This window comes from Drosophila kikkawai, chromosome 2L, assembly GCF_030179895.1.
Source record: "Drosophila kikkawai strain 14028-0561.14 chromosome 2L, DkikHiC1v2, whole genome shotgun sequence".
In the NCBI taxonomy this organism is placed as follows: Eukaryota; Metazoa; Arthropoda; class Insecta; order Diptera; family Drosophilidae; genus Drosophila; species Drosophila kikkawai.
This window is the reverse complement of record NC_091728.1, coordinates 1,868,977-1,890,828: the sequence shown is the minus strand read 5'-3', so window position 1 is coordinate 1,890,828 and position 21,852 is coordinate 1,868,977. Positions and strand designations below refer to the sequence as shown.

At 42.1% G+C, this 21,852-nt stretch overlaps 5 protein-coding genes across 12 annotated transcripts; 3 read left to right on the top strand and 2 right to left on the bottom strand.

Annotated features, from left to right (window-relative positions):
- The first annotated feature begins 1,102 nt into the window (after positions 1-1,102).
- On the top strand, positions 1,103-2,728 carry Creld (Cysteine rich with EGF like domains). 2 transcript variants are annotated; one of them, XM_017173882.2, is made up of 3 exons: positions 1,103-1,627; positions 1,685-2,116; positions 2,556-2,728. In XM_017173882.2, the coding sequence occupies exons 1-3, from the start codon at positions 1,189-1,191 to the stop codon at positions 2,621-2,623; spliced, it is 939 nt and encodes a 312-aa protein (XP_017029371.1). In that variant the 5' UTR covers positions 1,103-1,188; the 3' UTR covers positions 2,624-2,728. The 2 variants fall into 2 exon arrangements, with proteins under 2 accessions (XP_017029371.1, XP_017029370.1); XM_017173881.3 differs by having other exon boundaries at positions 1,104-1,627; positions 2,187-2,728.
- A 292-nt stretch (positions 2,729-3,020) lies between these two features.
- On the bottom strand, positions 3,021-11,653 carry Nhe1 (Na[+]/H[+] hydrogen exchanger 1). Its single transcript, XM_017174073.3, has 6 exons — positions 11,633-11,653; positions 4,877-5,721; positions 4,416-4,822; positions 4,293-4,357; positions 3,894-4,225; positions 3,021-3,836 (listed from the first exon to the last, which is right to left on the bottom strand). Exons 1-6 carry the CDS (start codon positions 11,636-11,638, stop codon positions 3,377-3,379), a joined length of 2,115 nt encoding a protein of 704 aa, XP_017029562.2. The 5' UTR covers positions 11,639-11,653; the 3' UTR covers positions 3,021-3,376.
- Sam-S (S-adenosylmethionine Synthetase) lies at positions 6,842-14,498 on the top strand. Of its 4 annotated transcripts, none has more exons than XM_017174008.3 (7): positions 6,842-6,990; positions 7,780-7,970; positions 10,385-10,462; positions 10,805-10,927; positions 11,768-11,880; positions 12,756-13,435; positions 13,501-14,498. In XM_017174008.3, exons 2-7 carry the CDS (start codon positions 7,844-7,846, stop codon positions 13,604-13,606), a joined length of 1,227 nt encoding a protein of 408 aa, XP_017029497.1. In that variant the 5' UTR covers positions 6,842-6,990; positions 7,780-7,843; the 3' UTR covers positions 13,607-14,498. The 4 variants fall into 4 exon arrangements, with proteins under 4 accessions (XP_017029497.1, XP_017029496.1, XP_017029494.1 ...); XM_017174007.3 differs by lacking the exon at positions 6,842-6,990 and adding an exon at positions 7,098-7,249; XM_017174005.3 differs by lacking the exon at positions 6,842-6,990 and adding an exon at positions 7,245-7,385.
- Positions 14,499-15,253: 755 nt separating this feature from the next.
- On the top strand, positions 15,254-16,329 carry LOC108079653 (CD209 antigen-like). The gene is made up of 2 exons (XM_017174050.3): positions 15,254-15,370; positions 15,432-16,329. Exons 1-2 carry the CDS (start codon positions 15,283-15,285, stop codon positions 16,202-16,204), a joined length of 861 nt encoding a protein of 286 aa, XP_017029539.1. The 5' UTR covers positions 15,254-15,282; the 3' UTR covers positions 16,205-16,329.
- Positions 16,330-16,385: 56 nt separating this feature from the next.
- LOC108079652 (ATP-binding cassette subfamily G member 4) lies at positions 16,386-21,449 on the bottom strand. Of its 4 annotated transcripts, none has more exons than XM_017174049.1 (10): positions 21,343-21,449; positions 19,087-19,334; positions 18,708-18,831; positions 18,555-18,642; positions 18,391-18,492; positions 18,176-18,321; positions 17,592-18,108; positions 17,372-17,540; positions 17,056-17,312; positions 16,386-16,996 (listed from the first exon to the last, which is right to left on the bottom strand). In XM_017174049.1, the coding sequence occupies exons 2-10, from the start codon at positions 19,283-19,285 to the stop codon at positions 16,568-16,570; spliced, it is 2,031 nt and encodes a 676-aa protein (XP_017029538.1). In that variant the 5' UTR covers positions 19,286-19,334; positions 21,343-21,449; the 3' UTR covers positions 16,386-16,567. The 4 variants fall into 4 exon arrangements, with proteins under 4 accessions (XP_017029538.1, XP_017029536.1, XP_017029535.1 ...); XM_017174047.3 differs by lacking the exon at positions 21,343-21,449 and adding an exon at positions 19,783-19,820; XM_017174046.2 differs by lacking the exon at positions 21,343-21,449 and adding an exon at positions 19,689-19,801.
- Between the last annotated feature and the right edge of the window lie 403 nt (positions 21,450-21,852).

The window sequence follows — 21,852 nt, the reverse complement described above, 5'->3', positions numbered from 1 at the left end:
ATCCGGCCCGTTCCGACAAGTATAGCAGTGAGACTATGTAGAAGACTATATGTAAAGTTTCATTCAGATAGCTTTAAAACTAAGGGACTAGATTGCGTAGAAACGGACAGACGGACATGGCTAGATCGACTCGGCTGTTGATGCTGATCAAGAATATATATACTTTATAGGGTCGAAAAGGTCTCCTTCACTGCGTTACAAACTTCTGACTGAATTTATAATACCATGCAAGGACATAAAAATGGCCCAAAAGATATCCCCCCCAAAGTGCGAATGGTATATCTTTGCTTATTTTTAAAAATGGAGATGGTAAAAAGCATGATCCAATCATAGTAGAAGGTAGTCTAGTCGGAAAATTTTAGTCCTTCTAAAATGAGAGAGAGAGTCTCTCGAAACAACATAAGGATGTGTTGATTAACCCGTATGTGGTGTATGGAGCTTAATGTTTTCTTTTATAATAAAACGAGTTGATTTTTTTTTTTATAATTTAATTTGGAAATGAGTCGTTATTTTTGTGTTGACAGTTTTATGTTTAAGTTCTTAATCCTAAAATATATTCTCATCTTAAAATAAAAACTAATATTTACATGTTCGGCTGCTTTTATACATGTTCCTTTCACATTTTTTGTTATTTTAAAAGTGTCATTGACCAAACTTAAAAATGTGACTTGCTAACTTTTAATTTGTTCTTCGAACTGTACAGATGGTTGATGAGCACTCCGTGAGATACTTTATCCACATAAGAGAATGTCCCATTTTTGGCAAACTCATTATATAGCCCGCTATATACTCCAACGCATCCTCTGTTAACTCGTCCCAATTGTGAGCTATTTGGAATAACAATTATAAAATCCTCAGGTTCGTTTTCGTAGTCATTCTGGTCCCTTTTAGAAAAATCAATGTTTAGCCACTTATCCTGCGAAAAAAAAATCATCTTCTACGTTTGCATTTCCGGTTAATTTAATCCGTAGCCAACCTTTCAACACACACTGAAGCAAAACCCGAGTCCTTTGACTGCCGACAGGACTACCTACTATGATGGCATCATGGTATAAAGAGTATTTTTTTGGCAATACCGGACGGTATTATTTGTTCATCGTATTGCGGTCACACTGCCTCCACTTGCAATTACACGTAAACTTAAAAAACTAGCCGGCCACAAAAGCAAACGAAGATAAGTCAAAGATAATGAGATCCCTGGACTGTTGGCCAGCCATGCTGGCATTCCTGGCCGTGGCCACGTCGGCGGACAAGCCGATTCCACCACCCTGTCGCGGATGCAGCCAGCTGGTGGCGTCCTTCAAGGCGGGACTGGAGCGCACAAAGCGCGGCCATGGTGGTGGCGACACGGCCTGGGAGGAGGAGAAGCTGCGCTCCTACAAGACCAGTGAAGTGCGACTGGTGGAGATCCAGGAGAGGCTCTGCTCGGACCCCGAGGTGGTCAACAAGGATCACTGTCACAATCTGGCCAATGAGCATGAATCGCTGCTGGAGGATTGGTTTACACACAGGCAGGCAGAGAGTCCCGATCTGCACGGGTGGCTGTGCATCGAACAGCTGAGTGTCTGCTGCCCGCCGAATACCTTTGGAGCCACCTGCCAGCCCTGCAGTGAATGCAATGGAAATGGTTTGTTTTGCTGCTAATCCGGCTCCTCCTTTCATTAATCTTTGTTTTATTTTCCAGGCAAGTGCAAGGGTGCTGGCACGCGTAAGGGCAATGGCAAGTGCCTGTGCGATGCTGGCTATGCCGGACCCAATTGCAACGAGTGTGGAGCGGAGCACTACGAGTCCTTCCGCGACGAAAGCAAGCTGCTGTGCACCCAGTGCCATGCCGCTTGCGGCGAGGGTGGCTGCACTGGCGGTGGCCCCAAGAGCTGCCGGAAATGCAAGGATGGCTGGAGCATGGACTCGGAGGCAGGCTGTGTGGACATCAACGAATGTTTGGATCAGCAGCGAAGGCCCAACTCCTGCCGGCCTCAGCAGTTTTGTGTGAACAACGAGGGCTCCTTCAGCTGCCTGGAATGTGATAGATCCTGTGATGGCTGCGAAGGCGATGGCCCTGACATGTGCAAAAAGTGTGCCGAGGGCTACAAGCTCAAGGAGGGCAAGTGTCATGGTAAGTAGTGGTAAAGCTTCTACTCTTCCGCTTCTAAAACTCCCTACCATCTATCATCTTGCGTATTAAGACCTCTCCTCGGAGCAACGCGACTCTTATGTGAACTTTACGCGCCTGCTCACCTACTTTGGCATGTGCGTGGCCACCTGCGTCATCTTCCAGAGCTCCACCCACATTGCCTGGGGCTGCATTGTGGGCGCTGCGGTGGCCGTGTACATAGCCGCCTCCGAGTACTGGCTTAACTCGGCGTCTGATGGTGGCGGCGGCGTCAAGCCCGAGATCGACACCAAGCAGCTGGAGGAACTGATTATGAAGTCCCTATAGGCCTAAAGAAATCAAGAGACATTAAGTTTATTCTATGAATAAATAGCACCAGGGATTCGATTGGATTGGCAGTATTCTTCGTTCTAATGGAATTTATGTATATTTCGTTTTGCAGTCAGCAGCAGCAGCGTCGATCTAGAGGCGGAGTCCTCCGAGTCCCTGCATGACCAGGAGGAGCTGTAGATGGCGCACATACGCACACCTTTTGTAGTCAATTTTAGTTTAATATAGATTCTAATATTAACAATTTTGTAATTAAATATGATTTGCCAAAGTTTATAAAGAAAAGTCTATAATTTTTAAATATTTATAAAGGGGAATTGAAGTTAATGCATTTTTGGCAGAGTTTTATACTTTTTAAATTTGGAATTTTATCCAAAAATTTTCAGAAAAATTCAAAATTTTGTCAATATTTTATAAAGACGTACAATGTTTTTTCTTTAAAAAATTAACTTAATTATTTAATAAAATTTCAATTATTCACTCCCAATTTTAATAAAAAATTACGAAAAAATTTAAAAAAAACACACTTTTTTACCTCCACCCATAAAAAATTACACACAATTCAAGGCTCTACCTGTTTCTTATTTGTATCACATTTAGATATTTATTATATTTGGTTTTAAAAATGTACAAATTCGCAAATACAGCCACACATTCAAGTACGAAAGTAACTATTTTAATACAAGTTCTCCTGATGTTTTCGTCGAATACTGCTTGAAGCGTTTAAATAATAAAGGAACTGGCAATAATAATACAAACAAAATATAATATATTATATTATAAATAAAAACAAGGAATCAACAAGCACCACCACCACCCATTTTATATAGTAAAATTAACTAGACAAAAACTTAAGCTACGATCCAAACGTTAACTTGTTTTGGCCAACCAGGTGTAGTCAACACAGCCAGACTTTCCCGTTCCCTAAACACCCTACGATCGCGTCAAATGGCTTTGACTTGTGGTGGACGCCAGACCTATCTCCTCATCCGACTCATCCGAGTCCAGGGGACTCACGCGTATGGCCTGGTACCACTTGTTGGTCAAGTCCAACATCTGGGACTTGCACTCGTGCAGTTCCTGGCTGTTGAACCGCCGCGTAAAGAAGGGTATAAAGTATTTCCGGTCTAGGCGACCAAAGCGATCGCGTGCTTGGGTGAAGGAAACATCCTCCTCCTCGGTGAGCTCGGACAAGTGTTCCGAGTCAATGGCCTGGCCCCATTCGCGGGTCTTTGACAAAGAAATGGACTTGGAGCGCTTACGGCGGGCACCCTCGGCACCCGAGGAAGTCCTTGAGCCGCGTGCCCGGCGTTTCTTGCCCGGCTTGAGGTACTTAAGCAAAGGCATCGTTGAGCCGCCCAAAACCAAAGTGGTAAACAGCACGATTATCAAACTGAAATGAAAGTAATTTAGAATATGGAAGGGGAAATAGCAGACTCTTGTTGCTTACGTGGTTGTTATAATGACGTGTCGCTTCTCCTGACTGTCCAAATTCAAATGCAGCGACAGGGCATAGGAAATGGCACCGCGAAGGCCCGAAAACCACATGATAAACTGCATCTTATTGTTGATTTTATGCTCACGGAATTTGTTGACCAAAAAGGCTAGAGGAAAAATGTTGCAGGCACGTCCTATGAGACACAAAACAATGGCCCAGATTACAAAGGAGAGCTCCACTTGATGTTTGAAAGAGAAAATGGCCAGGCCAAGGTAGGCAAAGACGCAGGTCTCGGCTATAAAGGCTAGGGTTCTCATGGTCTGTTGCATGGTGATTTGAGTGACCTAAAAAAGAAGATTTAAGGAAAGGTTTAACTGATGTTTTTGGTTATATTCCAGCGTTTTTACTCACCGTGGACAGGTTAAAGTGGGTGTAGTGGGACATGACAATGCCACAAAACAGTATGGCCATTATACCTGTTAACAAAAAAAGTCATAACTCAATTCAAAACTCTTAAGAAAGTCCACAACTCACCACTCAAGTGTATTCCCTCAGCCAAAACATAAGGAGCATAGGTAAACATAAGCATCATGGCAAACTCCAAAGACGGATGCTTTCTCAAATCAATGTGCTTTAGCAGTAAAGCCGAAATCAAAGCAAATATCACACCTATACCCGCCGAGGCAAAGAACATGGCACAAAAGGTTTTCAAAGCACTAAACATGGCCTCTCCCGTGCTTGCCTGGGCATTGGCACTCGCCGCCGACTGGGTAATAGAGGCAGTAAGCACAATGGAAATGGCATCATTCAAGATGCTCTCGCCAAACACCAACATGTTGAGTATAGGATCCACGTCCAAGGCATGGAATATGGCCACAGTGGCCACAGGATCCACAGCAGAGATGAGCGAGCCAAAGGCAAAGGATTCCGAGAAACTAAGCCTGAAAAGAGAAGATTGTTATTCAAGACATCAAATAACTCTTTTTTCCACTCACCGAAAAGCCACCTCGGCCAGGCCCAGCAGGTAAATGCCTGCTCCTATAACCAAGGCCGAAATGGTGGTGCCAAAAATGGCAAAAACCAAAATGGAGCCAATGTTTTGGAAAAAGTTTCCCTTGTGCAAATTATACCCCGACTCGAAGATAATCGGTGGCAAGAGCACCAAAAAGAAACCCATGGGCGAGAAGACCTCCTCACGCTTCCAGCTGCCCGTCTGCCCAGACATCACATTGAGCGACAAGCCTATAAAGGCGCCCAGGAACACCACCACTATGCTCTCTGGGAGGTATTGAAAGCCGGTTTGGAGCATGGAGTGAATCAGCAGAATGCCCAGCATAATCACGCAGATGACAAAAAACAGGGACAACGAGGAGTTGTGCTCCTGTTCCACGGCATGCGAGTCAATGAGCGGCGGTTCCGTGGCCACAGTGGAGGCATTGCCTGGCTTTTTGGTGGTACTGCCATTACCTGGAGCTGCCGTGGAGGTGGAAATGGAGACATTCAGCAATGAACTGCTACTGCTGTTAAGTGACGAGGCCACATCTGGCTGGGACTGGGACATTTTCTCAGTTCCTGCAGAGCTGGTGTTACTGGCAGCCACCTTCTTGGATTCCTCCTGGCCACCGCTGGTTTCCGTTGCCAAAGAAACTTGAATCACAAGGCAAAGCACAGCCGCTTGGCAAAATAAACGCAGGCGCCAATTCATTTTGTGCGACGACGACGACGACGCGTCATTTATTTTACACGAAATTCCAACAATTTGTTTTCTTTGCAACAAAAAACAGCTGGTTATCTGACGTTTATCACCCGTTACGGTCCTGCCAACTCGGTCGAATGGCGCCTTTAGTTGAAAAGGAAATAATATTCAAAACGGAAATTGTGCATGTAATAGCGTTTAATTGATTTAATATAGACAAAAACAAGATTATTAATCATCAGATTCAGTGTATAAATCTGTCAAGTCACGCGCTGGCGCTGGGGATCAGCGAGCTGATAGCCTCTGTGCAGAAATTAAGCTGAAAACTGCAAATAATCTTAGTTGAGATGAAGTTTGATTTTTGATCTAGCCAGGAAAAACTAATTATTAATAAAATTTATTTAAACAAACAAATTTTTATGAAAATAAAATGATTTAGGTTGTGAAAAACCTCCAAATCTTCAGAGAGAAAAACCGTTATTTAAGGATTACCCACTTTTTCAGTCTGAATGTCATAATTTCAGGTATAAAATGTTTTTTTTTATTTATAAAGCTAACAAATAATTGAAATAAGAGCTTTTTAATATAATCATTATTTTCTTATTTTATTTAAGTTATTTACCTAGAAAATAGTTCCCCTGACAACAAATCCCATTTCCGTTTTCAGGAACAATGTACGCGCTGTACTTGCACATCTGTTTATATTTTTTTCCAGCCACACGCGAGATCGGGATCGGGATCTTCCCCAGACCTGGCGGGGGGTCAGGTCACACATTATTTCAATGATAATGGGGCCCGTTGTTTTCGGTTATTTTCAGTGGGCATTAGAATTTTTTAAAACAAATCTATATGCACAGAGGAGAGCCAGAGCTGATAGCTTTGATTACCAAGCGCCTTGATCTTGGCAGACCTTGTTTGTCTCCTTAGCTTTTGGCATGACGTGGGCACTTTTTTTTTTTTGATTGCACAGAGGTGGTTCGAAAACCCTAAAAAGTGGTGTTAGGTTTTCCCTGGCCAGTGACCAGCAAAAGGGTCGATCACATCGGGTAGAGTAGAATTTCATTAACAATAGTCATCAATATAGCGTCGCATCGAATTGCGTTCCTCGAACCGTTTTAAAATCCATATTTAAATATATATTAAAAAGAGATAGCGAGACAGAGAGCCAGAGAGAGTGATTACAGATCCCAAAAAGTATATAAATATAGAAATACATTAGTATATAGTTTTCTATTGATAAGAGGTCCCCCCTTGTTTTTTGTCGTATCATCTAGCCAAACAAAAATTTTATAAATTAGCCTTCGCTTTCGCAAGTCAGTCGCAGTCGAACTTTGTTGGAGCAGGAAGCAAGTCGTGAATTTCGAGCGCTCTCCTACCGGATTTTGTGAATCCTTTAAAATTCAAAAATTCAAAGTGAGTAGGAAAAAGGATTTTAAAGCAGGTTGGCAGCGCTGCTGTACCACATGCTGCCAAACAGTGTGACCAGCCAGAGCCTAGTAGATAAAACCCACAGCGGGTGAGGGATTTCTCGGCGGTAGAGGAAAGTTCCATAGCGGCCCCCAAACGTAGAGCTCCAAAATAAACCCCAAAATACGTACGAAGAGAACCTCTGCATAGCTCTTTGCTTGCTCAGCAGTCTCCCCACCCCCGCCTCCATACAACGCGCTCCGAGGTATAAATTGAGAAACTCGTGAAAAGTGTGCGCTCTTTTTCTACAAAACCGTCGCCAAGATAGGACGTGTGTGTTTTGGCTGCGCCGCTGATTTGGTTGCCGTCGCTGAAAAACAGTACAAAAATCAGTAGAATCAGTGTGTACTAAATATATAATTCATTGATTTAAGAACTAAACTCAAGCACAAAAGCAACACTAACTAAGTAACGTAATGTAACGTAAGCGCCGCGTGTGTTATTGCCGTCGTCACCCCCACCCCCCCTGTAACGCAATGCCGTAAACATTGCTCGCCGCTTTTGAAATTGAGTGAAATATTCACTTTTGTTATATAAAAAACTATACACTATTTAAAGAGAAGCGTGCGAAAAAACCGGAAAACACCCGCGACCGCCACGAAGGCGGCGACATGCGAAAAAAAAAGAATATTCATAGTTTGTGTTGTGTATGAGAGAGTTCGGAAAATCAATTTCGTCAAGCGCTTTAGCAATCCTCCTAATCTGTGGCTCGTTCTTACTCCATTTCCCCAACAGCTCCACCTACAGACTCTTGCTACTCCTCCAGCCAGGACCTATAACCAGAAACTAACCAGCAAAAATGCCGCAGAAGACAAATGGACACAGCAGCGCCAATGGCTGCAATGGCAGCAATGGCAACTCCTATGACATGGAGGATGGCCAGACATTCCTCTTCACTTCCGAGTCCGTGGGCGAGGGACACCCAGGTGAGTCTATCTATCTCTTAGCTCTTGCATCCCGGCCATCTCCGATTGCATCATAGCAGCGGGCCTGCATGGCCCCTGCATGTGCGTTATGTATACACACACACACACACATGCACAAGTGTGTTTGAGTGTGTGCAATGTCTGCTGCGTCGCTGTCGGCGTTGTTCCTAACCTAACCGAAGCGCTTCTCCAGCGCCCGTGGCCTGTGGCCCCTGTGTATGTGCCTGCTCTTTACCTTCCAGTGACTGTCTGTCTTTCTACTAAAATCTAACAAAATGGCGGCAGAACCTTAACCAGAAGCCAAACCCAAACCCCTTGATAGCATCCCAATTTGCGCTTCTTTGTATTGAAAACTGGTAGCGAAAAAACGTGCTTGTTTACTCAGCAGGGTCGCCGCTCTTCCAAAGCTTCCAGGGCTTCCAAGGCAGATCACATCTTAGAGTAAAGAGTTGACCAGGGTTTTCTCTGTGCATCCTTTGCCGGCTTAGCCTGGGCCTCTAGAAAACAGCTGGCTGGGTCACTCTCCGCCTTGGACACACACCGCACACACAGAGACAACAGCTGCGGTGGCGGTGGTGCCAAAACCTTGCCGACGCAATTTATAGACTGGTTCTTTATCGCGCTGCCTCTCCCGCAGTCGCGGAATTTGCGTCATGCGCACCATGTGCTTCTTTGAAACTGGCGAGACTGGGGGAACTGTGGAACTAAGAGATTCAAAGAGAGCACTAAAATACATCGTAGCATGCTCTCCTCTCTTTGGCACTTGCTTTTCGCAGAAAGACGATCAAAACAAGGGCCCAAACAACTAAAACAAAGCCACCACATTGCCCCTCAGTCCTAACCTAGGGAGCCCTCTCACTACTCCTCCCTCTTCCTCTCACTATTACTCCCTCTTTCTCTCACTACTCCTCCCTCTTCCTCCCACCTCCTCTTCCCTCCTCCTTTCGACCCCAGCTTTTTTTTCCGAGCTTATCTTTCAAGCGAAATTCCCAACCACGTGTTCTGTTTCGAGCTGTTAGCTCCGAGCTTTGCCGCTCCTCGTTTGTTTATATCAGCGAACGAACAGCGCAGCGCGTATATTTGACTTCATCATCTGCTGATAAGGGAGAGCGACCTTTTATACATCGGATTGATTACTTTTACCATTACGTTTTCTATATTCCTATAGTTGTATGGTTTATAACGCTAATTAAGTTAGCCCTAGACAAGCACAGAGAACGCATGATTACTGATAAGCCACGAAAGCCACCCGAAAACTACTTCCGGATGTGACTAGCTTTAATTTCACCTGTCTTGGCATGATGAATATGAGTGACAGTGGCGGAAAGGGGCAGGAAATGGGGAGTTAGTAGATGAGAAATTAGACTAGAGCTAGTGGAATTTTTATTCTTATTCGTTTGTATGCAAGGGAAATCCTCAGGAAATTAGGAAAAAAATATATATAAATATAAATAATATATTAGTGAAATATTTATAAATATAAATAAAATATTAAGTATACATACTAATAATACTTTAGAAAATCTTCCCAGAATTTTTATATTACTCAGAAAAAATAGAAAAAAAAAAAATTTCTCAGGGGGAAAAAATTATATTACTTAAGGGAAAAAAAAACAAAAAAAAAAAACTATATTTCTCAGGGGGAAAAAAAATATTACTTAGTAAAAAAAATATATATATTTATAATAAGTTACTTTCTAATAATATGGATTTTCTATTTTATCAAATCTTCTCAGAGTGAAAGAAATAGTTAAATAAAAAAAAAACCAATGAATTCTTTATGGAACAAATACCCCATGCTGAATCCACCATGTATCCCTAAGGTCAAACCCCATTTACACATTGAATACTCCACACCCAATGAAACAAAGTCCGACTGGGCTCCCTTTTTAATTTCCCTAAAACCAAGCCAAAAACTTGACCTATAACCAAAAATCTACGATTACACCCTGTGGAAATTGAGACGCGCTGCGCCATTTGAATGAGTCAACACTTTTTGTCCAGAGTGTCGCCAAAATCATTTCTTATATGGTAATCCATAGCTGCTGACGCAATATACGAGTTCAATAACGCTTGTTTTTCCACTGAAAAACCTGCCAAAAGTCCAAAGAGTTCACATTTCGCCATGCGACTGGTGTCAAGTCCGAGTCTGAAATCAAAGGATCCCAACCCAGGCGAGCTCTTCCATCATATATAATTGTTGTTTGCACAGGCTCGTGTTCCCAGTGAGTTATAGACATAAAAGTGGCATTGAATTTCGCTGTCAATCGCAGAGACTGAAATTTAAAATAAACTGCATGGCCCGGCAATTTTCGTTTTGTTGGGAGGGGACCAAGAGCAACACTACATACAATTTCTGGCGCACTACAAGGAGCATTCTCTTACACGCTCTCTCCCTTTTTTTCTATTTGCAGACAAAATGTGCGACCAAATCAGCGACGCTATCTTGGATGCCCATCTGAAGCAGGATCCCAATGCCAAGGTGGCCTGCGGTAAGTGTCTAAGCCTCAGGCTCAGAGAAACCCACACAAACCCCAGGCTAGTGACCTCTCAAAATCGGTTTTTGATAGTAGCCACAGCGGCAGTAGATCAAAAAGGCGCCGCACGAGTCTCCCAAACAGAGACAGACCATCAAGAAAATAAACTCATTCATAAAGTAAACATTGGCGCAGCCATCGACGCGTGTGCAAAGCCCCCTAAGACGATAGCCTGGACAAATAAACAAAGTCCAAAGTCAAAGCCGAAAGTCTAGAGATGGGTTTTGTGTTCTGTGGAGGGTTTGAACGATTTTCCTTTAAATTTAACACAAATTTTAAATGTTTTTCTTTAACCAGAAACCGTTGCCAAGACCGGCATGATCCTGCTTTGCGGTGAGATCACATCAAAGGCCGTTGTGGACTACCAGCGAGTTGTCCGAGACACTGTCCAGCACATTGGCTACGATGACTCCTCCAAGGGTAAGTTTTTAAGATCAAAATCTAGGCTTAAGAACGTCTTTGTGGGAGGGTTAAAGGATCTTAAACCTTTAAACACAATATATTTATATTAAATCACAACAAAAATCAAATCAAAATTGACAAAAAGGTTTCGATTGGAAGACCCTAAACCTGCTGGTTGCCATCGAACAGCAGTCACCCGATATTGCCAACGGTGTGCACATCAATCGCGAAGAGGACGACGTCGGCGCTGGTGACCAGGTACAGCTCCGTTTTCCTACTACCCACCGAGAGTGTGTGTGTGTTCGTTCGTTCGTTACGTTTCTCCATTTGTTGTTCAGTGTTTCATTGAAAAAGCGGTTAAATCATAACTATTTTCATACCCACAACTATTTTAACCTCGAAAAAAGAACAAAAGAAAACACTAAAAAGGAAGTATGAGGTCTCGGAGGCATCAAAATCATTGCAACCTTAGCATTTTGAACTCCTCTGGGGTTCGCTCTAACCTCATAAAAGGCATATAACCCATAAACGGATTCAGTTAAAACTTTTTCAGATGGGTTTACTAGAGTTTAAGCAACAGCACATCTTGCATGCGGAAAGAAGACAAAGATGCAGCCAAAAACCCTGCCACATCCTTAATTTCCACTTGAAAAAAGATATATATATAATTATAAGCTATAGTTTAAAGGGTGAATTTAAACATTTTTGTTAAACATTACTTACAGACATATTTTCCTGTGCGTGTGTGCGCTCCTTTCTTTTATCTTTCTCTCTCTCGTTTCATAAACACGATACCAAATACGATATTTTGTACGATTATTTTGCTATTTTGCAAACCGATAACACCCCATAAAAAAGGTTTCGATTTCAAAACGTGCAACGTGCTCTTGGCATTGGACCAACAATCGCCCGAAATTGCGGCCGGAGTGCATGTCAATCGCGCCGATGAAGAGATCGGTGCCGGAGATCAGGTGTGAAATTATATAGCAGCAGCAGGGCGGCCCTTACAAGGCCCTTTCCAAAAGAGAGCAAAAGATCATTTGAAAATATTGATATTTATTCCAAACTCAAATTCATGGTGGTGGGACGTAGCTTAAGCTCTTTTGGAGGGGGTCTCCCAACGCCACTTTTGTACAATTTCTGTGTTCCTATTTGTTTTTTTTATATTATTATCTATGCGTAACTAATCGAAAAAAAGAGTATATAAGATAATTTATTGCTAATACCTATTATTGAAATCATTTGTAGTATCCTTTAGATTATACACTATATCACACACATGTAGCAAAGCACTTTATAGCCTTGATTGTTATTTGAAAACCATTCCCAATGCCTGCTTTATGCTTTTCTTTTTTTAACCAGGCTTGTTTTGAATAACCAAGGCTTACTTTACTGCATTTTCATTCCATAAAAAACCTAATTTTAAAACCTTTTCCTTTGGTAACTCATCTTAACTCTACACTCTACACCTCATAAGCCTGTTTCATCTTTGACTTTTCTAACCCAAAAATGTCTTTTACTAACTCATAACTAATCACCAGTAGAGGAGTGGCGAAAAATATCGATATATAAAGTTAATATATCGATACTTGTTGCAAAAAGTCGATATATAAATCGAAATTTTAAGCAATTTTGGTTTAAAAAAGGAAGAAAATATAGAAAATTACAAACTTCGATAACTTACTATATCAAACTGTAAAATTTTTGATCTATAATATCGCACTTTTCCCCTCGATATACATACATCCCCACTCACCACTCTGTTTGGTTTTGGTTCTTTCTGTTTTGTAAATCCATAATTATATATCCTTTAATTAACTAAAAAAATATATATAATATTTTTCAGGGCATCATGTTTGGCTATGCTACCGATGAGACCGAGGAGTGCATGCCCCTCACCGTCGTTCTGGCCCACAAGCTAAACGAGAAGATCGCCGAACTGCGTCGCTCCGATGTCTTCTGGTGGGCTCGCCCCGATTCCAAGACCCAGGTCACTTGCGAATACCTCTTCAATCAGGGCTCGGCCGTGCCCAAGCGCGTTCATACCATTGTTGTGTCCATGCAGCACTCGGAGAAGATATCGCTGGAGACCCTGCGCTCTGAGGTGATGGAGAAGGTAGTCAAAGTCGTCATTCCCGCCAAATACATTGATGCCAACACCATTGTCCACATCAATCCGTGCGGACTCTTTGTCATCGGTGGCCCCATGGGCGATGCTGGTCTAACGGGCCGCAAGATTATCGTTGATACCTATGGAGGCTGGGGTGCCCATGGTGGTGGTGCCTTCTCGGGCAAGGATTTCACAAAGGTCGACCGATCGGCGGCCTATGCCGCACGCTGGGTGGCCAAGTCGCTGGTCAAGGCCGGTCTGTGCAAGCGTTGCTTGGTCCAGGTTTCATATGCCATTGGACTGGCCGAGCCGCTGTCCATCACTGTCTTTGACTATGGCACTTCCCACAAGACGCAAAAGGAGCTGCTGGAGATAATCCGGCGCAACTTTGACCTTAGGCCCGGCAAGATTGTCAAGTGAGTTGGGAAAGGAATATCAAAAAGCTTGGTTTTTTATTAATTTTTATGTGTATTTTTTTTAGGGACTTGAACCTCCGCCAGCCCATATACCAGCGTACCAGCACATATGGCCACTTTGGACGCGAAGGCTTCTCGTGGGAGGAGGCCAAGCATTTGGAGATCAATTGACTAGACGCCGACGAGTCACCGTGTGCTAAAAGGTTGAAGACATCGTCATCATCATCATCCGCGTCAACAACAACAGAAACAACAGAAGCAACCGCAGCTGCAACGTAATTTTTAATTTCGTGTTTACTTTTTTTAAGTTGCAAACAGCGGTTTGAGCTCTTTGCTATCCTTAAAACCAATCTGATGTAGTTGTAGTCGTCATCCCCCACACGCATATATATACTTAATAGAGAGCTGATGAGCTTTAGTTTTACATATACATAGTATAGATTCGTCGCGTCGCTCACACAAAAAGCAAAAACCAAGTAGTTAGCCCCTTGAAAAGAAAAGAAAGAAACCCCTTGAAATTGTATAAAAAAATAAGAAATCCGTTGCCTAGAAATTATGCACACCATTCTCATGCTTAATTGTACACATATTTTTGTATCTTTTACTATATATCTGCCTTTATGTTGTCGATTGTGTGCGTTGTATATGTATATGTTAAACACAAAAGTTTTTAAACAACTCGATTGTATGTATATTACACACTATTACTATGCTATATATACTGTCTTTGTATGTTCTGTAGCCAACCAACCATAAGATAATGTATTTTCCTTTACAAAAATATATTACAAATACAGATTGAGGAGTTTTTGTAATAATTATCCAAAAACAAAGCAAAAACGGGGCATTTTAATTGTACAAAAAAATAAGAAAGCATGCAGTCAGTCTGTTTTGCAATATTAACAGAGAACGTTAACAATTAACCAGTTCGAACAGCAGCTGCCCCCTTAATAATAGTTTAATCCGATATATTTATTTACGTGTGTATTGTACAAGACAAGCAAACTTTCACATGACAATGATCATTGCAATAAACCTAATCGACAGTTTACATTTAAAGAAATTTACAGAGTGGTTTATTGTAAGGGTTTTAAAGGGGGGTGAGTTAGATATATTGCATTTTTAGATATATAAAATAATCACATTTAACGTTGGAATATCGATATCATTGAAAAATATCAGAAAAATTGAACAGCGGAGTTCACATGAAAATGTTGCTGGGTAAATGTTGGCAGAAACATGTTGAGCAACACCCATTAAAGCTGGCAACACAGCGATGTTGCTCGGTTTCAGCAAGAGTAACAACTTTATTAAGTTTTTCGCTAAAAGGATGTATTTTACTGTGCTTCACATCCCAAAAGGTCAAGTAATTTTTTTGGAAAAAGCCTTTTTTATCATAAATCAAACTTCTCACCCTCTAGGTGCCCTTCGTCACTAGGCAAAATTTGATAAACATTAAAAAAAAAACGTCAACGCGCTTCTAAAGTATAAAAGTTAGTCTACTTTAGGGGCTTAGGTCTTATCTGTAAGCATAACATATAGCTAAATGATTTCAGAATGGATTTAAGAGGTGTAACCGACTAAAATTATAATACCCTACCAGGGTATAAAAAGATTTAAGCTCTATAAGCCTCTGGGGGGAGAGGTTACCTGGCGTAACGAACACGTGTTTCTTTGTTTGAAAATGTGCCTTGAAGTTTATAATATTTTTAATTCTTGTTAAAAAGCACTTATCTTGGAAGGGCTTTCGGATGAACCTTATCATTCTAATTTATTATCTCCCAAAGGGCTTATCCCTTCACTATAAAAAGATTTTAGTTTCAGAGAAATCATTTAGTAATTGCAAAATGCATCTGCAGTACAGAGCTCTGTTGGGTCTCCTGGGCCTAGTTTTATTCTGTGGAGCAAGTTCTAATGCCCAGCCAGCTGAGCCAGGTTAGAAAGTACATATATCTTATATATAAAATTCAACCTAATATTTATAATTTGCTTTCAGTTGCCGCCAGATTGGTGGGCATAAGCCCCACTAGCCTGATATTTATCAAGGACACGTACTACTACATTGAGTCCTCGGCCCAAAAGAACTGGTTTAATGCCCTCGTAGCCTGCCAGCAAATCGGCTACGAATTGGTCTCCCTGCAAAACGAAGAAAAGTTCAACATATTGGTTAATTTTCTCATCTCTTCGCGGAAAAAACTATATTATTGGACTTCAGGAAATGATCTCTACACTTTGGGAAAACATCATTGGTATCCCGGTAACGAGACGGTCTCAGCCAGCCTTTGGGGACCTAAGCAACCGGACAATTTGGGTGGAGTGCAGCACTGCGATGCACTATGGAAGAAGAGTAATAGTTACGTCTTGAAGGACGACAACTGCAATTTGGCTAGATACTACATTTGTGAGCTGGTTATTCCTTCTGCTACTACTGCTGCTCCTGCTACTTCGGAGCCTACTACTCCTGCTTCAACTTCTTCATTATCTACTTCGGCTCCTGAATCTTCTTCATCTACTTCTGCTCCTGAATCTTCATCATCTACTTCTGCTCCTGAATCTTCATCATCTACTTCGGCTCCGGAATCTTCTTCATCTACTTCTGCTCCTGAATCTTCTTCATCTACTTCTGCTCCGGAATCTTCTTCATCTACTTCTGCTCCTGAATCTTCATCATCTACTTCTGCTCCGGAATCTTCTTCATCTACTTCTGCTCCTGAATCTTCATCATCTACTTCGGCTCCTAAATCTTCTTCATCTACTGCTGCTCCTTAAAAATAACTTAACTATTTCAATACCAACGTTTTATTCAGTTTATTCTTGAAACCTAACTAAACTTGTATTTTATTTACTTAATAAATATTAATAAATAATTTTTGCTTCAAAATGAAAAAATATTACCCAGTCAAGTGATCTTATTAACCTTTGCAATCTGCAAATAATAACACCTCTCCGATTTTTCTTATACAAATATATTTATAAACATATAGTATCACTCGCAAATATTTGAGTCAATCAAATAGTCTTACTTTTAAAATATTTGTAATATGGCTTATTCGGTGATTTAGACTGAACCCTCTCAAAACTAACTAGCTACACAAGTTCCCCCCACCGGAACCCCACACTCCCCTCCCCCTTCTAATAATTATATGATGTAAAATTAAAATATTTAGTTAAAAGCTGCAGGACATAGGCCACAATGGGATTAGCCCCCGACTTTTTCAGCCGCTGTCTTATCATTATATAAGCTGCAATGGTAAACAGCAAATAAAAACCAATCAGGCAGGAGAGCGACCACACATAGTGCATGTCCTCGAAGCCCAAGAAGGCCAGCAAGACCTTGGACTTCTTGAAGGAGCAAAAGATCTCCGTGTCCTCGCAAATAGTATCCGCACGTCCATAATCATAAAGAGCGGCCACAAGACCCTCCATGCCATGCCGAAGGTAGCTGAGGTGCATGAGGAACCTCATCAGAGGCGATACATAGCTACCCCTGCCATAGCCTATGCCGTGGATGGAGAGCAGGATCAGGGGAACAGCCAGCACAGGGCCCATGAACATGGCATTCTGGAGGAAAAAAGGAATGGTTAGAGGTAACTTGGTAAAGAATAGAGACTCCTACTTACCACCAGACTCAGTCTACTGGAGATCAACAGGCCAAAACTATCGGAAGTCAGGGCTGTAACAAAGGCAATCATGAAGAGCAGGGCAAAGCGAAACAACTCCAGCGGCTGGCTGGACATTAAGTACACAATAGAGAGATATATAACGGCCAGGACGAACATGGAGGGCAGCTTGGAGCAGACCATGGCGGCATAGTAAGAGCTCAGGCGATACCACTGGTTGTTGTACTCCCTTTTCAAGAGATTGATTTCCGAGGGAACTAAGAAAGAGAATTCTGCTAGATTAAGGTATCAAGATCCTCAAGGATTTTCAACTCACAGTACAGCAACACTGGCATCATGGGCAGGTACAGGTAAGCTATCACAATGGTAAACATAAATCCAAAGTTAAACAAAGCCTTGGAGGCCGATGTGCCCATGCCAAAGTACAATGAACCCACCAGCAAGGCCAAAACTATGTTCATATAGAACTTTAGCTTGATGTAAGACTGGAAATAATATAAAATTAATGGTAACTCTTCACCAAATCCCCCACTCACCTTATCCCTCCACATCTGGAGCAGCATCCTGCTCAGCAAAAGCTTGTACTGCATCCACCAGCTGCACTTGGCCTGCAGTAACTTGGGACTGATTTCCTCCTCAAACTGTTCCATTTCGTAAAAGGAGGAAGCCCCCGAAGTGGTGTCCGTTTTGGTGGGCGTCACCTTGCCATCCTCTGCCGCTGTTGGAACCCAACGTGTCACCTTGCCATTGCCCACTGCAGCCACCATAAGTTCATGATAAGAGTCACCATACTCCATGCAAGCCACTTCTATGATAAAGTCTGCTGGGTTGTAGGTGATGGGACAACTTAGGCCCAGTTGCTCCATATAAGGCACAATATTGGATCCACTGCCCTGGTAAATGCACTGACCCTCAGCCAGGACATAGACAGCGTCCAGCATCTCAAAGATCTTGGCGGAGGGTGTATGTATAGAGCAGATAACAGTGCGTCCGCCGGCGGCCAGGGATTTCAAGAGGGAAATGCACTGAGAGCTGGAGAGGTCATCGAGGCCTCTAAGGGATTAGGGTGTTGAGAACTTAGTTAATATATATATAGATATTATAGTGGAGAACCACTCACGTCGTGGGTTCATCTAGAAAGATCACAGGCGGGTTGTTGACCAACTCAAGGGCTATGCACAGACGCTTGCGTTCCCCCCCAGACAGTTTGGGTGTCATGGTGTCCTTGGAGGCCTTAAGGCGCAGCATGACCAGGATTTCATCTATCTAAAAGAGGGTTTTAGGAGGTAATTACTAGACCATATGATAATATAGTGTATATAAGACAGAACTTACCACTTCCAGCTTTTGCCTTAGATTAAGTTCATTACCCAACTTGAGGTGGGCGGCCAGTAGCATCATTTCGAGGACCGTAAACTGAGGGTCCAGGACATCTGTCTGTAGATGAAGGATACATAAATATAGGATGCAAGATATAGTCAGAGGAAGGTTAAGCCTACCTGCATTATGTATCTAGACATTTTGCGAAACACTCGCATATCCCTGGGATTCTGGTTGACCAAAACCTCCCCCGAGGTACTAGTGGCGCTAAAAATGTCGATTAATGAGTTATAATTTCAGTTGATTATTTTTTGTTTAGCTCTACGTCTTACCCAAATCCCGCCAGCAGGTTTAGCAACGTTGTCTTACCAGCCCCCGAGGGTCCCATAATTGCGGTGAGCTCATGAGAGTGGAACTCCCCATTGACTCCTCTTAGTATGGATTTTTTCTGTGAGGCTGCAGGAACAAAACCAAGAGTGAGAGATTGAAACTCAGGTGAGTCAGCTTAGAACTATTATCTATTGGCATGCATTTGATCGCTGCGTTGGTATAAAATTAAGGCGGATAATTGCCTCTTAAAATGTGCATTTTCAGCTGGGAAAATAATCTAGGTAATTACTTCGGCATCCAACATTCAATTATCATTCCTAATAACCCCATTATCCAAACACGAATATTAAATAACCCAACTGAATAACTTGAAAAACTCACCCTGCAGCTGATCTGGAACCTCATAGCTCAATTCCGTAAACTGCAAGTTGACTGCTGGCCAGGATGGCAAGTACTTCAAACCATTGATCGACTGAAAGTCCTCCGAGTGTTCAGGCAGCTCCAAACTTATGCCATTGATGTCACTGCTGTACTGATCGGAGCTGTGCTGGGAGTTGCTAGTAGTGTGCATCTTGGTCATCTTACTCCTTACTTTCTTTATTTTATTTTTGGTTATCAACTCATCTCATCTATAGATATTTTTTTGTTTAGAAAAAGTTATACATTTAATACAATTATTGTTTAAAAATTGTCTAAATTGTAGAGCTCGGATTAATGATAACCTTTCGCTGGATGTTTTGAAGCTTAATGTTCGAGTCGCTTACTCGTAGCTTTGATTATATTTCAAACAGCTATCTGTACGATGGGAACCAATTAGTAATCGGATACAAAAATTAATTTTCGGTTAGCCATAAACCAGTTTGCAAAAAAATTTAAACTTGAAGCGGGTTTAATTATATTTTATCAGCGCAGCTTAAAATTCTTATTTACACCTAGGGAGCCTTCCTATTGTTCTGAAAGCGAAATTCGCACTGAGCAAAGACCTTTTTTTTTAAATGTAATTCATTTCTACGAGCACGAGCGGTTGCTGCCCGAAAAATAAACTCAGATTTTCAATTGACGGAGGGCAGTACGTACTCGACCGACTGCCTGCCCGAGTTCTGACCGAATGGCTGAGGCGGGCTGTGCGATTGATACTCGTCAGTGTTGGGGGCAGCGTGAGTAATCTCTGGCTTGAAATTTCGCCACAATCGCTACTTAAAAGTTGCACTGGCTGCCGTCTCTGTGATAGTCTTATCAGTGAGTCTTGGGTTTTCAAAGCGGAAGCTTGTAAAGAGGGAGATTCGAGAAGCTAGCTTAAAAGCCGGCTTCGTGCTTAGATGTGGCCCACAGAGCGTATGCGCAATATGGATGATAGTTCTTAGGAACTTTTTATCTTTGATATATATTTGAAGAGCTATTTGTGGTACCCTTTATCTGGAGTAGGGTATGATGAAATTTTTAAGTTAATTTAAATTGTTTTTAATTTTATTTAAAGTTGTGGTTGTAAAAACTAGGGTATTGCTTGCCTTGAACAAGGCTGGATCTACTAGTCTAGTGATTCTCATAAAACTTCCTTTACAGAGGAACTTTTAAGAAGAGGAAAACTCAGATATGATATATCTACAGAATATAGCTCTTAATTTCTCATCGGTAAATCAGTATTTTCCAAAATTTTAACATTATTTTCTATTTAAATTGAAAGATAACATATATACCCTATATTTTTTTCTTTCTTATAAATAGAATCTGTGCTATGGGGCTAAGTACACCTTCCGATAGTGTCTGACACACTATACCCTCTATTTACCAGATCTTCTCTTGACTTTAACAGATAACATGCTCCACATAATACCCTAGGCCTGGGCACATAAATATAAAATATAAACACAAAGCGAAAGCATTTATCGCCAACGTCTGAATACAAATGAAAATCGCGCAAGTAGCTGGGAATCGTGTGCGTGACCATTGGCCTCCCACTTATGTGTCTACCGTGTAAACAAATCCCGAGTGGAGAAGCTTGGGCTACATTTAGTAGAGTGTCTTCTTTAGTTTACAGGGTATAGTAGAACCGACTAACCGCCAGGCTCTTTGTGTCTTTCGATGATGTGTGAGTAATGGCGCATGCAAATGCATTGAAGCGGCGAATGTTGACCTTTGTTTTTTTGTAAAATCCCTACATTGTACGATGATTAATAAACATATAGGAGATACATGTATCTATGAAGCACCGCAGCCTAATTATATATGTATATTCCCGCCAGGCACTCGTGAGTTTATCAGGGCATGCATGACGAAGAGTCGGCGTTATTTTGTAAACAAAGCAGATGCCAGTGACAGGTTCGCATGGGTGTTATTATTATGCCAGAATGACTGGTAAAAATCCACCATAAACAGTTCATAGTTCACACTGTTATCCGAGTTATCCGAGGGCTGCAACCGATCGACACATAGAACTTGATAAGCACTTAATCATATAAACCAGAAATTGATTAAATAATTAAGAATGCCCCAGGGAATGGTAAACAAGTGACCGCCAGTTATTCCGCTCCCCGACTTTCAGGTTCAACGAACGCGCCTAGATATGGCTTTGCGAGTGCAGCAATGCCATTGCCTGTGGGAGGGTGGAACAAGCGGTAGCTCCGCCGCTGCACTTACTCCACTTTCTATTCGTAGCTACTGGCTCTCCACCACTCTCTCTCTCTCTCTCACGGAGAGTCGGCAACCACAACCACGACGCAGAGGAGGCGACTTGTTGCACCGACAACGGCCGAAAAAGTACTGAAAGCGAGCACACAGGAAGAACCAGCGAGTGAGTGGCTGGCGAAGCTCAGTTCCCCGAAGAACACTTCTGCCCTTCAGCTAGAGGAGATCGTGGGGCTATAAAAACGAGTTTAGCAGGCTTTAAGCAGGATATGAAAGTCTATTTATAGAGGCTGTCAAGGAATGGATATGCCGCCTGACCTACCTCAATTCCTTGTCCCCTGGAAAGGTCTCTCAAATGTGAGTGCAAAAAAATGCCTTGAAAATTGAAAAATCATTCCCTAAAGAGCTTGCAAAATAACAATTGCTGCCTATTAAAAAAATACAGAAAAAATTTCTAACATATTCGAGACGAAATTGCAACTCATTGCAACAGCCGGCACAGAACGCATGGCACAAAAAAAT

Coding starts and splice junctions, on each gene's coding strand:
- LOC108079653 (XM_017174050.3), top strand. CDS start 15,283: ATGCATCTGCAGTACAGAGCTCTGTTGGGTCTCCTGGGCCTAGTTTTA. Junction 15,371..15,431: donor TGCCCAGCCAGCTGAGCCAG/GTTAGAAAGTAC, acceptor ATTTGCTTTCAG/TTGCCGCCAGATTGGTGGGC.
- Sam-S (XM_017174008.3), top strand. CDS start 7,844: ATGCCGCAGAAGACAAATGGACACAGCAGCGCCAATGGCTGCAATGGC. Junction 7,971..10,384: donor CGTGGGCGAGGGACACCCAG/GTGAGTCTATCT, acceptor TTCTATTTGCAG/ACAAAATGTGCGACCAAATC. Junction 10,463..10,804: donor CAATGCCAAGGTGGCCTGCG/GTAAGTGTCTAA, acceptor TTCTTTAACCAG/AAACCGTTGCCAAGACCGGC.
- Creld (XM_017173881.3), top strand. CDS start 1,189: ATGAGATCCCTGGACTGTTGGCCAGCCATGCTGGCATTCCTGGCCGTG. Junction 1,628..1,684: donor CAGTGAATGCAATGGAAATG/GTTTGTTTTGCT, acceptor TTTATTTTCCAG/GCAAGTGCAAGGGTGCTGGC. Junction 2,117..2,186: donor CAAGGAGGGCAAGTGTCATG/GTAAGTAGTGGT, acceptor TTGCGTATTAAG/ACCTCTCCTCGGAGCAACGC.
- LOC108079652 (XM_017174049.1), bottom strand. CDS start 19,285: ATGACCAAGATGCACACTACTAGCAACTCCCAGCACAGCTCCGATCAG. Junction 18,493..18,554: donor TGTCTAGATACATAATGCAG/GTAGGCTTAACC, acceptor CTTCATCTACAG/ACAGATGTCCTGGACCCTCA. Junction 17,541..17,591: donor TCCAGATGTGGAGGGATAAG/GTGAGTGGGGGA, acceptor TATTATTTCCAG/TCTTACATCAAGCTAAAGTT.
- Nhe1 (XM_017174073.3), bottom strand. Junction 4,823..4,876: donor CTGGCCGAGGTGGCTTTTCG/GTGAGTGGAAAA, acceptor TTCTCTTTTCAG/GCTTAGTTTCTCGGAATCCT. Junction 4,226..4,292: donor CCCACTTTAACCTGTCCACG/GTGAGTAAAAAC, acceptor CTTCTTTTTTAG/GTCACTCAAATCACCATGCA.